At 39.1% G+C, this 14647-nt stretch overlaps 1 protein-coding gene across 1 annotated transcript in view; it reads right to left on the bottom strand.

Annotated features, from left to right (window-relative positions):
- Window positions 1-13972, bottom strand: part of LOC138815561 (protein FAM114A2-like) — a 46747-nt gene extending 32775 nt beyond the window's left edge. Inside the window, exons 1-3 of the mRNA XM_070004987.1 lie at window positions 13746-13972; window positions 7017-7114; window positions 6520-6611 (exon numbers count right to left, since the gene is read on the bottom strand). Of these exons, the coding sequence (XP_069861088.1) occupies window positions 6520-6611; window positions 7017-7114; window positions 13746-13972 (417 nt within the window). The remainder of the gene's footprint in view (window positions 1-6519; window positions 6612-7016; window positions 7115-13745) is intronic.
- Window positions 13973-14647: the final 675 nt, after the last annotated feature.

Consider the following 14647-nt stretch of genomic DNA (forward strand, 5'->3'; position numbering starts at 1 on the left):
ATTTAATATATGCCTATAATGCCATTACTCCAGAGACTAAGGCATAAGTATTGTGAGTCTGAGGCCAGCCTAAGCTACATTCATATCCAGTTCAAGGATGTCAGGCTACACAGTGAAAAGAATGAAAAGAGAATCCAAAGACACAGTTTACGCCTGTAATCACAGCTGCTTACAAAGTAGAGGCAGAATTGTAGCCCAAAGCCAGCACAAGTAAAAGCCAGTGATTGGATCCAAAAACAAACTAGCTATTTCTGCTTTCTAGTTGCCATGGTATGATTGATTCTGCTTTGCCATGACCTTCCTGCCATTATGAACTGACATCTCTGAGAACAAAACTGCTCCCTGTAGATAGATAGATAGATAGATAGATAGATAGATAGATAGATAGATAGATAGATAGATAGATAGATAGATAGGTAGATAGATAGATAGACAGGCAGAAGAAAGGAATAAGGATGTGGCTCAAGTGGTACTTCATATTGCCAAAATAAATAAACAAAGGTTACAATAGCCAGGCAGTGGTGTCTGGTGACTCATGCCTGTAATCCTTCTCAGCTACTCTGAAGACTGAGATCTGAAGATCACAGTTCAAAGCCTTCCAGGCAGGAAAGTCCATGAGATACTTATTTCCAAATAACTTCTCAAAAAATTTAGGGAATAGCGCTGTGGCTCAAGTGGTAGAGTGATAGCTGCCTTAAGTACAGAAAGGGTCAGGGACAACACCCAAGTCCTGAGTTCAAGCTCCACAATTGGCAAAAGAAAAAAGTATTTATCTACACATAGTAAACATTTTTCTAAACAAGAGGAAACTATAGTCAGAAAGAGATCAATGGTTGGAAAATGCTGTGAACAGACAGAACGGTGTGGCTACAGACTGGCATGAAAGAACTCCCTTAGGTAATGAAAATATTCTTATATCTCAGTGAGCCATACAAATACAGAAAATATTCTGTGTCTGTGTATCACAATATACTGAGACTATACAGTATAAACATAATTATTATTACTCAACACAAAGTCATATTGCAAAAAAACCAGTTTTACTGTATGCAAATTATAGCTCAACTTTGTCCTAGAAGACTATGCTGATTCTTAGTAAGGGAATCAATATATATTACAAAGAAGAGTATGTTTCAAAAATAATCAGTTCTCTTTTACCTTTAAAAATCATATAAGAGATCAACAAGTACACCAAGTAATTAAACTATATTATAACAAACACTCTATTATGGAGAGAACTTTTGCTTTCAAGTACTATAAATAAGCTGATATTACACTTGCCTTCCTATACAGCAACTAGAAAACCAGACAAAATATAAGAAAGAACTATTTTTAGACAATGGAAAAAAAGACAAAATAAAAGACTTTGGTCCAGGAGAAAAGAGAAACAAAGTCAACCCTACAGCTGGGCTTTCTGCCTAGAGAAAAGTTCCAAACCCCAACACACAGAGGAGATCCTAAAGACAACAGAACACTCACACACAATGTAAGTCAGGGATAAAGGCTGGCATCAGGGAAGGCTGAAGCAGCTATCATTTGAAAGTCAGAAAACTTCAGAGGATGCAGCTATATAAGTAAAATGTTTCAAGAAGCTACAGATGTGCCCATGTGTCTTTATCTGAATAATATACTGTTAAAAAACACTAGGTAACGCCACACAGTTGGAGAAGAACTAGTGTAAGTAGTAAGCAACACAATCCCCATAGCACAAGCTATGCGGAAACATCTGGTTTTTAAACAATCAAGTGAACAGACTTCACTGAACACCTGAGGAATAAGAGTGAATTCAGAGGAATCAGGGCTCAGCAGTAAAGATTAACTAGTCCTTAAGATTGAAGGCTACACTAGACTCCCTATAATCAAGCCTAACAGAGAGAAGAAAGTGGTGACATTGTCCAAAAAACAAATCCTTTAAATAGGGATACAGGTGGATCCATAGCAAGAATGAGATGTACAAGTCGTTATGTGGAAAAACAAACTTTGAAACTTTGGGGGGAGGAGGAGAATTGGGTGGGGGAGGGTGGGGGAGGATGGGAAGGGGAAACAAAGGAGGAGGCTACAATGCTTGATAAGAAATGTACACATTATCTTGCCCACGTAATTGGAACACCTCTGTACAGCATTTTCACAATAAAAATTAAAAATAAAAAAGGGTGAAGAAAAAATAAAGAAATGTACTCTTAGTTGGGTACCAGTGGCTCATACCTGTAATCCTAGCTACTCAGGAAGCTGAGATCTGAGGATTGTGGTTCAAAGCAAGCCCTGGTAGCAAAGTCTGTGAGACTCTTATCTCCAATAAACCATCAGAAAACTAGAAGTGGCATTGTGGCTCAAGTAGTAGAGCACTAACTAGCCTTGAGCTCAAGAGCTGAGAGGCAGTGCCCAGGCCCAGAGTTCATGTCCACGATTGATAAAAAAGAAATGTACTCTTTACCCAACTTATATAACTGTAACCCGTATCTTTTAGTAACAGTTAAAAAGTTTTGAAATATGAATCTGAATCCAGAAAGCAGGACTGGGCCACTGATGACTCACGCCTATGGTCCTAGGATCTCAGGGCTGAGATCTAAAGATCACAATGGAAAGCCACCAGGGCAGAAGAACCTGTGAGACTTTCATCTCCATTTATTTATCCAGCAAAAATCAGAGGCAGGGTTCAAGTGCCAGCTGTGGGGGAGGAGGACAAGGTAGACTGTGAAGATGGGAGTTCAAACCCCAGTGCCAGAACATAAACATTAAAAAAGAAAGAGGCCTGAAACCGGTAACTCACACCTATAATCCTAGCTACTCAGGAGACTGAGATCTGAGGATCACCGTTCAAAGCTAGCCTGGGAAAGAAAGACTGTGAGACACTTATCTCCAATAAACCACTCAGAAAACCAGAAGTGGTGCTGTGGCTCAAGAGCTAGAGTGCTCGCTTGAGCAGAAGGGTGCAGGGACAGGGCCCACACCCAGAGATCAAGCCCCATGACAGACAAAAAAAAGTGGGGTGGAGGAAGAAAGGAAGCAAGGAAGCAAGCAAGCTAGCTAGCTAACTAGCTGGATGCCAGTGGTTCACACTTGGAACTCTAGTTATCCAGGAGGCTGAGATCTGAGCATCACAGTTTGAGGCCAGACCAGGCAAGGTAGTCTAGTCCAGGCAGATTTATCTCTCCAATTAATCACCAAAAAAAAAAAAAGAAGTAATTATCACAGAAGTATAGCTGTTGCTCAAGTAGTAGGGTGCTAGCCTTGAGCAAAAAGGTTCAGGGACAGCAGCCAGGTCCTGATTTTAACCCCCAGGAATACCACACACACACACACACACACACACACACACACACATACACACACACACGAAGCAGAAGACAACATCCTTAAAGGAACATGACAAAATTGCAAAAAAGATGACCGAGTGATTTCATTGGTATCTTTTACCTCAAACTTCTAAAAAGATCCATCTCTAGTATAATTTCCTTCACAGTGAAATTAATTTCTCTCCTTAGGAACTTTAGAAGATGGGAAAGGCTTTAGGATGAAAATGCCACCAATTCTATTCTGGTACACTTAATATTCAACTAAAATCTAAGTCCATAAAACTTCCACTGAGTAGTGGGAGTTCTCTACTCATGAGACATAAGTAAACACAACCTAAACTCTGCCCTCCATGCTAGCCTTCAAAGGTATAAAAAGGGTATATTCTCCCTATCTCTTTTCCTTAGATTTTCATATGCATGATCCATTAACTCTCCAAGTTTTTAAGACATTAATACTAGCCACTCTTCCCAGGGTTTTCCATGATTTTCATTCCCCTCTTAAAACATGGCTCTGAATGACAGATGTCCTTCAAGTGTTTATGAAGTCACTGCTGTTTACTATCCAAACATACTTCTAACTCCTGTTTTCTTTGCCCACTAAAAGCAACTCCTGATAAAAATTTCTGATAATGCTAACAATTTAATCTCCCAATATCTCAAAGCATCAGAGTTAGACATTAAACCATTCTAGTTGCTGGGGGCATGAGGAGAAATGAAACTTCCTGTCTCTGTAACTCCTGAATTTGAGCTTATGTGTTTGAGAATACCATACTTGCACTCACAGCATGATCTGACAACAATTACAAAATCATAAAGTAAACAACAAAGAAAACTGAAGGTACCAGGACCCTACGTTCACCAAAACAACATGCAATAGTCTATTTCTAGAGTCCTTTAGGGAGAAAAATAAACTCATTTTTTAAACACATAGTGTGTTAGTCACAGCCAAAATAGCCTCACAGTAAATAGCCTCATCAGTAAGAACAGTGCCTCATATATGGAGTATTTTGCAGCCATGTCTACTGACATGGCTACTGACCCATGCACTATGGACCCAAAGGTATATCAATCCAGTTCTCTCTTAGGTATACACAAGTAGTGATAGTGGAACCTGTTAGTCTCTGATGGGTATATACGCCAAAACATGATATAACTCTGAAGATGGAGAAAAACAGATAGAATAAATCTGCTTCCAGAGAAAAAAAAATAGAGATGAGCAAAGACTATTAAATGAGAAACAATACGGGCTGTGAGAGATGAAGAAAACAAACTGGTCTTCAAAACTTTTCCATACGGCTTAGAAGTGCAGGTTTCCTTTTGATCAAGACAAACTTCGAAGAATAAATCTTGGCACAGACCAAAATGTTTTTAAAAGAGACCCAGAAACACAACAAATCAAAGAAAGGTTGGGCACATGGGATTACATGAAATTGCAGAACTTCTGCATGGCAAAGGACATAGCAAGAGCAATAGAAAGCCCACCGATTGGGAAAAGATTTTCACTAGCCATACAACGGACAAGGGTCACATATCTAAAATACAACTTGAACTCAAAAAAATTTCATTTCCTAACAACAAATCCTCAAAGAAACAACTGCCCAATAAATAAGTGGCTAAAGACTTAAAGAGAAACTTCTCTGAAGAGGAAAGAAGGATGGCCAATGGACACATGAAGAAATGCTCAACCTCCCCAGCCATAAAAGAAATGCAAATCAAAACAACATTGTGATACCACCTCACCCTTGTTAGAATGGCTAGAATCAAGAACTCTTATAACAACAGATGTTGGAGGGGATGTGGACAGAAGGGAGCTCTTCTGAATTGTTGGTGGGAGTATAAACTTGTTCAACCACTTTGGAATGTAGTATGGAGGTTCCTCAAAAGAGTCTACATAGAGTTTCCTTATGACCCAGCAATCCCTCTTTTGGGCATTTACCCAAGTGATCACAAAGAAGACCATGCTAAAGCTACAAGCACGACTATGTATACTGCAGCATAATTTACCATAGCTAAGATATGGAACCAACCCAGATGCCCCTCAGTAGATGAATGGATCAAGAAAATGTGGCATATATACACAATGGAATTCTATGCCTCCATCAGAAAGAATGACATTGCCCCATTTGTTATGAAATGGAGAGTTGGACAAAATTATATGAAGTGAAGTAAGCCAGGCCCAAATAAACATAGGTCCCATGATTTCCCTTATTTGCAATAACTAGTATATGTCTAAGACAAGCAGAAACGGTAAGAAAAGTTGATGGTAGGTGAAATGATCCCCAAGATAAGGACACAAATGTTTTTTTTTTCTTTCGTACAATTGTTTCTAACATATTTATAAGATGATTTCTTTGTTGTTTTGTATGTCCCTCCCCCACGGTATAACCCCTGTTTTCACTGTATTTGATGTTGGTATAATTTGTGGAGGGGAAGGAAAAAAAACAAATATTTTAAATAGGGATACAGTTGGACCTATTGCAACAATGTCAAAAAACGAACTTTACAACTTTGGCACGGTGTGTGTGGGGTGGTGATGGAAGTGGGGGGAACGGGAAATGGGAAGGGATGGGAAGGGGTAACAAAGGAGGAGGCAATAATGCTTGATAAGAAATGTACTCATTACCTTGTCCATGTAATTGTAACACCTCTGTATGGTATTTTCACTATATATATATATATATATATATATATATATATATATATATATATATATATATATAAACCCTCACCTTCATAAAAACCCAAATGCAAAAAAAAAAAAAGAGAGAGAGAAAAGGCTAGAATGTACCTCAGCTCAATGGCAAAACACTTACCTAGCAATTGCAACATCCTGGGTTCAATGCCTAGTATCAAAAAACAAAAGGTAGAAAATCAAACAAACAAAAAACAAAAGGCAAAAAAATAGCCCTAAATAAACAAAAATCTTTTTTGGTCCTGTCCGTTTTAAATTCAGCCAACCGTGGTTGCCATATAAAGTGCTAAGTAATTCTTATATTCAGCATATATGGCAATATAATTTTATTATACAGCAGTCCTTGAAATTACTTCAGATGCAGAGTAGAGAGATATGAACAGTTACAAGACACAGATCTCTAACTGGCAGCTGGATTCACAAGGCAACCCACCACAGCTGTAGGATGTCCCCATGTCCTTAATATCAAAAATGCACAAGCTAGCTACTGAATCCAAAGTATCCTAGGACTTAATGTTTCTCTATACTGACCTTCAGCAGCTTGACTTCAGCTGAAATCTCACTGGGACTAGGGATCCCAAGGGAAGACTCTGTCGTTTCAATGATGTTTGAAGTATCTTGTCCTAGAGAAAAATTAAATTTGTTGCTCTTTATTACCCAAACTTACCAAGCTAAATTCTAAAAACGAAATATCAAAGTGTGTATATCTAAAATCATGAATGCTATAAGACAGGTTATTTTTAACAATTGGGGTAATTATTCCTTGAAAATATCTCCTTAGTATAACATTTTTTAAACAAAACCCTGATATATCATCATTAAAGAACAGACATTTATAGCAATTCCTAGACTTCATTCTAATAAGAAAATGCTACCAATTCTACTAGCAGTGTCTATCATCTCATGATTATTTTTCTTCAAACAATAAACCCTTGAACAAATGTGGAAGGAGAATTATTAACTAAGTCCTTTGTAACACAAATCTGTAAAACGCACACAGACAGTAATGAAATGACTGATGATTTTACCCACTGTGGCCACTGTAGCTGAGGCTGAGGAGAGCAAGGACTTGCCCCCGGGGCCCCAATATTTCCATCTGGCCTGGGGTATATCTTTGGAAAGTTTCCTATTGTCCCAGTAAATGGGGGGGGGGGAAGACACAAGAAAGTGTGAAAAATTGTTGAGCCAGAGTACAATATACATAAGTTATCTAATTATTAGCTAAAGTATGGGAACCTAATAATATTTGCTTAATGCATTGCTTGACTGATAGACAGTTATCTGTGTTTATTATGTAGGCACCATGCAGCAAAGGAAATTACTGCTGATGGCATTTATAGAACTGAAAAACTATTATTTATGGTTGTAAAAATAAGAAAAGAAATGTAAACCTAAATTAGCATTGAGCTTGAATCTGTCTTTTTTATTGTGAAAATACTGTACAGAGGGTTTACAATTATATGGGCAAGATAATGAGTACATTTCTTATCAAGCATTTAGCCGCCTCCTTTGTTTCCCCTTCCCATCCCTTCCCATCCTCCCCCCGTCCCTCCACCCAGTTTTCCCTGACCCCCCACCAAAGTTGTAAAGTTCGTTTTCGACATAATGACTTGTACATCTCATTGTTGCAATGGGTCCACCTGTATCCCTATTTAAATGATTTGTTTTTCTCATTGTACCAGGGCTTCACACATTTGGCTTCCTTGCTCATGGCTGGCACTCTACAACTTGAGCCATACCTCTAGTGTAGCACTTTGCTGGCATTTAGTTGGAGATGGAATCTGCATTCATCTGGACCTAAGCATCCTCAGTAGCTAAGATTACAGGTGTGAGCCAAGGGTACCTGGTAAACTCTAATATTTTTAAATCCCAATATTTTAATAGAGATTCTAGCTGGGCACCAGTGGCTCACGCCTGTAATCCTAGCTACTCAGGAGGCTGAGATCTGAGGATCACGGTTTAATGCCAGCCAGGGCAGGAAAGTCCATGAGACTCTTACCTCCACTAAACCATTAGTGGTACTGTGGCTCAAGTGGTAGAGTGCTCACCTTGAGCTGAAGAACACAGAAATAGTGCCCAAGCCCAGAACTCAAGCCCCACAACCCACAAAAAAAATAGAGATTCTGTGATACCTGAAAAGGGAGAACTTCTGAAGTCTCAGGGTCCCTGGAAGACCCAACTTCTGGTTTTTTCAACTGGACACTACAGCTTCCTTTAAGTCTCTTGATTGGTATGTTGGTCAACAGATTCAGTATTCTTCACAGACTCAGAATTCTCCACTGACTCACAGTTTCTTTCTTCAAGGATAGGACTTGCTTCAGTTATCACTGGAGTCTCAGGATCATCTTTATCAGAAAGTCCAAGGGAAAAAGTGATTGAGGTCAGCTTTTTTTTAGTATAAATTATTTGTCTAAATCTTTTGACACTTTCACAGAGTCACAGGCAGGAACATTAGTAAATTAATACAGACAAGATCCCACAGATCTTCCACCAGGTTCTCCTAGTAACAGCTTTCATAACTGAAGCATAATTCATTGTGGCAGAATCCACCAATCTTCAGCTTTCAACATATTTCAACTGAAATTCTGTCACTTAAAGAAGTATAGATGGAATTACATAGCATGTCACTTGTTAAGATTTTTTACACAGCATTTAAGTCCCTCCAGACCCACTTGTATTAAGACTTTTTTTTTTACTGTTTCTGAATAGTCCATGGTATAAATGTACTTTGGGACTATCACAGAAATAAAATGATTCAGAAAGCTTATGTACAGGTGTTTATGGGAATGAAAGCTATCTCTGGGAAAAATGCCTGCTCAGTTAAATTTTAAATGTTACTGTTAGGCTGGGCATGTACCTGAGTAGTAGCCTAGCATGCATGAAGCCCTTTGTTTGATTACTCAGTACCACATACACAGAAACTGGCACTGTGGGTCAAGTGGTAGAGCGCTAGCCTTGAGTTAAAAAGAAGCTCACGGATAGTGCCATGGGACTGAGTTCAAGCCACAGGACTGTCCAAAAACCAGGTATTGTTCTATTTTTTCCCAAGTAAAATATCATTTTACTTTCCTAGTGGCAATGTATGAATAATCAAGTTCACTTGAATTCTGATCAATCTTGTGTTGTCACTATTTTGATTGAGCCATTTAGACAGGTATGTAGTGGTACCTCACTGTGCCTTTTAAGTTACATTTCTCTAAGGGCTGGGACCAAGGCATCCTTTTATGTGCTTATTTGCTGAATATATACTCTTCAGGGAAACATTTATTTGTATCTTTTGGTCATTATCGAATCATTCTGGTTTGGTTTTTATCATTATGTACTACAGAGATTTGAGAACACTGTATTTTGGAGATTTAACTCCTCTACTATGTGGTTTGCAAATATTTCATGCTAGTTTATAGTTTATCATTTTCCTGTCTTCCTAGGGTCTTTCCCTGAGCAAGTTTTTCATTGTGAGGAGGTTCATTATCTATTTCCCCTTTTACTGACTATCCTTTAAAATCGTTAGTAATCACTTACTACTAAAACTCTTCCAGAGATTTAATCTATCCAAAAACATTTCTGTCAGAACAGTTTTTTAGGGTTTTGTTTCCTATTTGTAGTGGTGGCCCTAGTGATTAAAAGATGTCTCTAATACTTTTGCTTTTGTTTTTTGGATAGGGTTTCCTAATTTGCACAGGTGAGCCTCAGACCACGAATTTCTTACACTGCCTCTCAAGTACCTAAGATTACAGACATAAACTACCATGCTTGCTATCTCTGAAACACTAACTTTTTGTTTGCTATGCTCTTAAACCATAATCCTCCTATCTCCTTCTCTGGAATATCTAGGATTATAAGTATGAAACACTTTCTGGGCATTTTGTTATTATTAAAAATATTCATCATAAATATACCAAAATTCTGTTAGTATTGGAACATTTGATGTTACGAAAGAGATGACGTCAGAATATCCCACATCCACAAATCAGCCAAAGACAAATGCTGGAGGGGATGTGGAGAAAGAGGAACCCTATTACACTGCTGTTGGGAATGTACACTTATACAACCACTTTAGAAAGCAGTCTGGAGGGTCCTTATAAAGCTAAAGATTGACCTCCCTTACGGCCCAGTCATACCACTTTAGGCATCTACCCTGAACCTCCATGCTTATTGCAGCACTGTTCACAATAGCTAGGATATGGAAACAACCCAGATGCCCCACCACAGAGGAATGGATCCAAAAATTGTGGTATCTATACACAATGGAATATTATGCAGCCATTAGAAATGACAAAATAATGGCAGTTGCAGGGAAATGGATGGAGCTAGAAGGAATCATGTTGAGCGAGGTAAGCCAAGAGCAAAGAGACAAACAATACATGGTCTCCCTGATAAGTGGATGCTAAATCCAAAATGTTAGGTGATATGACAAAATTAACAGGACTTAAGAAACAAAGAACTCTCACTCATCTGGTCGAACCACTACTAAATATCCCCATGCTGCTGATCACATGTATGGTGTATATGTCTACACTGTTATATGTTATAGACTGTGATAGACAATTTGCTCCAGGAAAGTTAGAATGAACTTGTGACTTTAAATGAGCATCATTATTCCACAATACTGTGAAATTTTGGAAATTATGTAATCACTTAATCACAATTTAAAAAAAAAGAACCTCGGGGGAGGTAGGGAGGGAAGGAATGTTATGGGGAAAACAATGGAGGGGTTAACAATGCTCAATAGAAAGTGTACTCATTACCTTGCTCATGTAACTGTAACCCTCTGTATAGTATCTTTACAATAAAAAAATTAAAAAAAGAGATGACGATTGACTTATATTTCATACTTACTTATGTTTTTTTTTTTTTACAGTGTGAGCAATAGAATTCAGGACCCCACACATACCAGGGAAGAGCTCCACCATTTGGCTATATCCATTGACCTCCTACTTCAACATTATTTTTGCCAGTTCTGGGACTAGAACTCAAGGCCTGGCCACTGTCCTGGAGCTTTTTTTGCTCAAAGCTAGCACTCTAACACTTGAGAGGCACAGCCCACTTCTGGCTTTTTCTGTGTATGTGGTACTGAGGAATTGAGCAATGGGCTTCATGCATGGTAGGCAAGCACTCTATTACTAAGCCACATTCCCAGCACCTCAAATCAACTTTTGAGCAGCAATTCAAATACCCAATCTAATTCCTTCCAGAAGAGCTCTTTGGGAATTAAATCAATATCATATTGGCCCTTCAACAAAGAGAAGGAGAACCAAATAGCTTGAGAGAATTAATATATTTCCTGCCCTTTCCTTCACCCTCTTCTTTTTTGCTCTCTCTCATTTTATTTCACCCTCCTTCACCCATACACATAGGTATGTATAAACCTATTCTATAGAGACATGGACTACATGCAGGAAAGAGCCAATATATGATATCAAATGTTTCAAATAGATTTTATTTGTTTTTTTTATGTTTTTGTTTTTTGTTTTTTGGTCTAGTCATGGGGCCTGAACTCTGGGCCTGGGCGTTGTCCCTCAGCTCTTCAGCTCAAGGCTAGCACTCTACCACTTGAGCCACAGCACCACTTCCGGCTTTTTACTTTTTCCTTATGTGGTGCTGAGGATTGAACTCAGGGCCTCAGGCATGCAAGGCAAGCGCTCTACCACTGAGCAACCTTCCCAACCCTCAAATAGATTTTAAAAACATACTAGCAACTAATAAGGCAGAAAGACCAGCACACTACTATAATTAAGATATACACCAAAAATGCTAACAGAAAGGAAAACAACCATTTTGAATCAGAAGACATTATTCATACACAAAGTACCAAACAAAAGTCTAGAGCTTGGAGTGTCAAACCTAGCCTAGAGATGTTTTTAATTTATCTATATAGTGTCTAAACTTTTAAATGAGTTCCATGTTTAAAAACTAGTCTTCATAAGCCAGGCCCAAAGAAACATAGGTCCCATAGTTTTCCTTATTTGCAATATCTAGTATATGTCTGAGTCAAGCAGAAAAGGTCAGATAAGGTGATGTTAGGGAAATGAACTCTAAGATATGTATTCAAATGCTTTTTTTCTTTCATGTGATTGTTTCTAACACATTTATAAGATTATTTCATTGTTGCTTTGTATGTCCCTCCCCCACAGTATAACCCCTGCTTTCACTGTATTTAGTGTCGGTATAATTTGTGGAGGGAAAGGGGAAAAACAAATCATTTAAATAAGGATACAGGTGGACCCATTGCAACAATGAGATGTACAAGTCATCATGTCGAAAATGAACTTTTGTGGGGGGCGGGGAGGATGGGGGGACAGAGGGGAGGATGGGAATGGATGGGAAGGGGAAAAAAAGGAGGAGCCTACAATGCTTGATAAGAAATGTACTCATTATCGTGCCCATGTAATTGTAAACCCTCTGTACAGTACTTTCACAATAAAAAAAAGAAGAAGAAAAACAAAGGAGAAGGTAACATTGCTCGATAGGAAATGGACTCATTACCTTGTTCATGTAACTGTAACCCCTCTGTACAGTATCTTTACAGTAAAAAATATATACAAAAAAACCAGTCTTCATACAAATGTGCAAGTGTCCAATTTCCCTTGAAAACTTGAAACAAAGGCTCTATACTGACTGGTTAATAACTACCTCATGCCAAATGGTCCTTTCAGGCAACTGGTCCTTTCAGGCAACGCTCCTGCACCTCAAAACTGGCACTCGAATTCAATTCACTCATTTATGTTAACTTTATTAGGCCCATAGGCATCTGCAAATGTCTGCCATGAGAGGTACATAGGATTATGATAGGTGAAAATGCCAGAGAAAGAGTTCAAAGGTATAAAAACAATCCATGAGAAAGCTCAAAGTTATATATGGTACCAGTTGCCTAGAGCCATTAAAATACCAGGGAGAAAAACAATCACAAGGCATGAAACCAGAGAGCAACTTTAAGACACCTTGGAGCTAAGCTGTATGTATACGTGTGTGTGTGTGTGTGTGTGTGTGTGTGTGTGTGTGTGTTGTATAATATGTGTAATTCATGCACGATATGTAATACATACAAAATATATCATTGTAGAAATGTAATTCATGTAACTTCATATAAGATTAGGACATACTCTGAAATAGGAAACAATGGTAATCTCTATTTTTTGGTCATCACCATCTAAATTTGAATCTACATGATTTAAAGATCATCTAGAGGCGCTGGGAAGGTGGATCAGTAGTAGAGTGCTTGCCTTGCATGCATGATGCCCTGGGTTTGATTCCTCAGCACCACATATGCAGAAAAATCCGGAAGTGGCACTGTGGCTCAATTGGTAGAGTGCTAGCCCTACGCTGAAGAGCTGAGGGACAGTGCCCAGGCCCAGAGTTCAGGCCCCAGGACCGACCAAAAAATCATCTAGAATGTTCTAGACTGGAAGACTATGATTTTATATTGTTTATGCTGTTAATATTATTAGTAGAAGGAATGTAGATACTCTACTCTCAATGAATTCATCATCTCACAGCAAACATAAATGAATAACAGGTAGGTGAAAGTGAAATTGCATTATTTAATGGTTTCCTAAGTTTTCTGGGTATTTTATGATGAATTGGAAGAGAATACACCAGTGAACTAAGAAAAAAATAAGCTGAAGGGATTCATATTTTTAAGGAACCAAAATGCATATGCTTGTGTCTCTCACACCTACCACACACCCTCAGGCCACCTTTTCTTTCATTTTCTCTTCTCAGCAATCAAGGCTACCAGCACCTACTCTGGGACTTACCTTGCTCCTGCCGACCACAACTTGGGGAGTACCATGCACCCAGCCAGCACCACAGCCACTGCTGACACCTCCAAAACATGCTCCCAATGCCTGGAGAATACTTCCCCCTGCTGGGTGGGTCTGGCCGCGTGTACTTCTTGGTCCTGCTTCTTCTTAGATCTGATGCGGCTGGGGTCTGGTTTGTTGAGTTTGGGCACCAACCAGTGGTTTAAAGGTTGGCTGACCATAGTCATTGGAGTGATGTTGGCTTGGAAAAGGAGACTGCCTTTGTGTTTTTGAAGATCTGACCATCCGAGAGGTACTGAGTGCCAAGTATCCCGAGGTCAGGGGTCACCCAAGCCACTGACTTGGCAAGGCCCAAATGGGCAGAACAGGGCTGTCCAGGCCAGTAGCAAAGTGTTTGAGAGGACGCTTAGTTATATGAATGGGGCAGGAAAAGGTGAGGGAGGACTAACTAGCAAATGCAAAGGCCTTAACAAATTTTAGCAATCCAAGAAAAGAAAAAGAAAAAAGCTGCAAAAAAAGGGAGGCCAAGTAAATTGGAATGTGGCTTAGTGGTAGAGTGCTTGTCTAGCATGCATGAAGCCCTGGGTTCAGTGCCACATACACAGAAAAAGCCAGATGTGATGCTGTGGCTCAAGTGGTAGAGTATGTTCCTTGAGTAAATGAAGCACAGGGACAGTGCCCAGACCCTGAGTTTAAGCTCTAGGACTGGCACAAATAAATGGGGGTGGGGGTTGCACAAAGATAAGATGAGGTCTGGGATTTGGACACCATGTCTTGTCAGGCTTATAAGATGGGATGAAGTTTTCTTTTTATTTTCTGTGTGTGTGTGTTTGTGTGTGTGTGTGTGTGTGTGTGTGTGTGTGTGTGTGTGTGTGTGTGCACGCGCGCGTGCGTAT

This window comes from Dipodomys merriami, unplaced genomic scaffold, assembly GCF_024711535.1.
Source record: "Dipodomys merriami isolate MVZ:Mamm:240054 unplaced genomic scaffold, mDipMer1.0.p SCAF_65, whole genome shotgun sequence".
Taxonomy (NCBI): Eukaryota; Metazoa; Chordata; class Mammalia; order Rodentia; family Heteromyidae; genus Dipodomys; species Dipodomys merriami.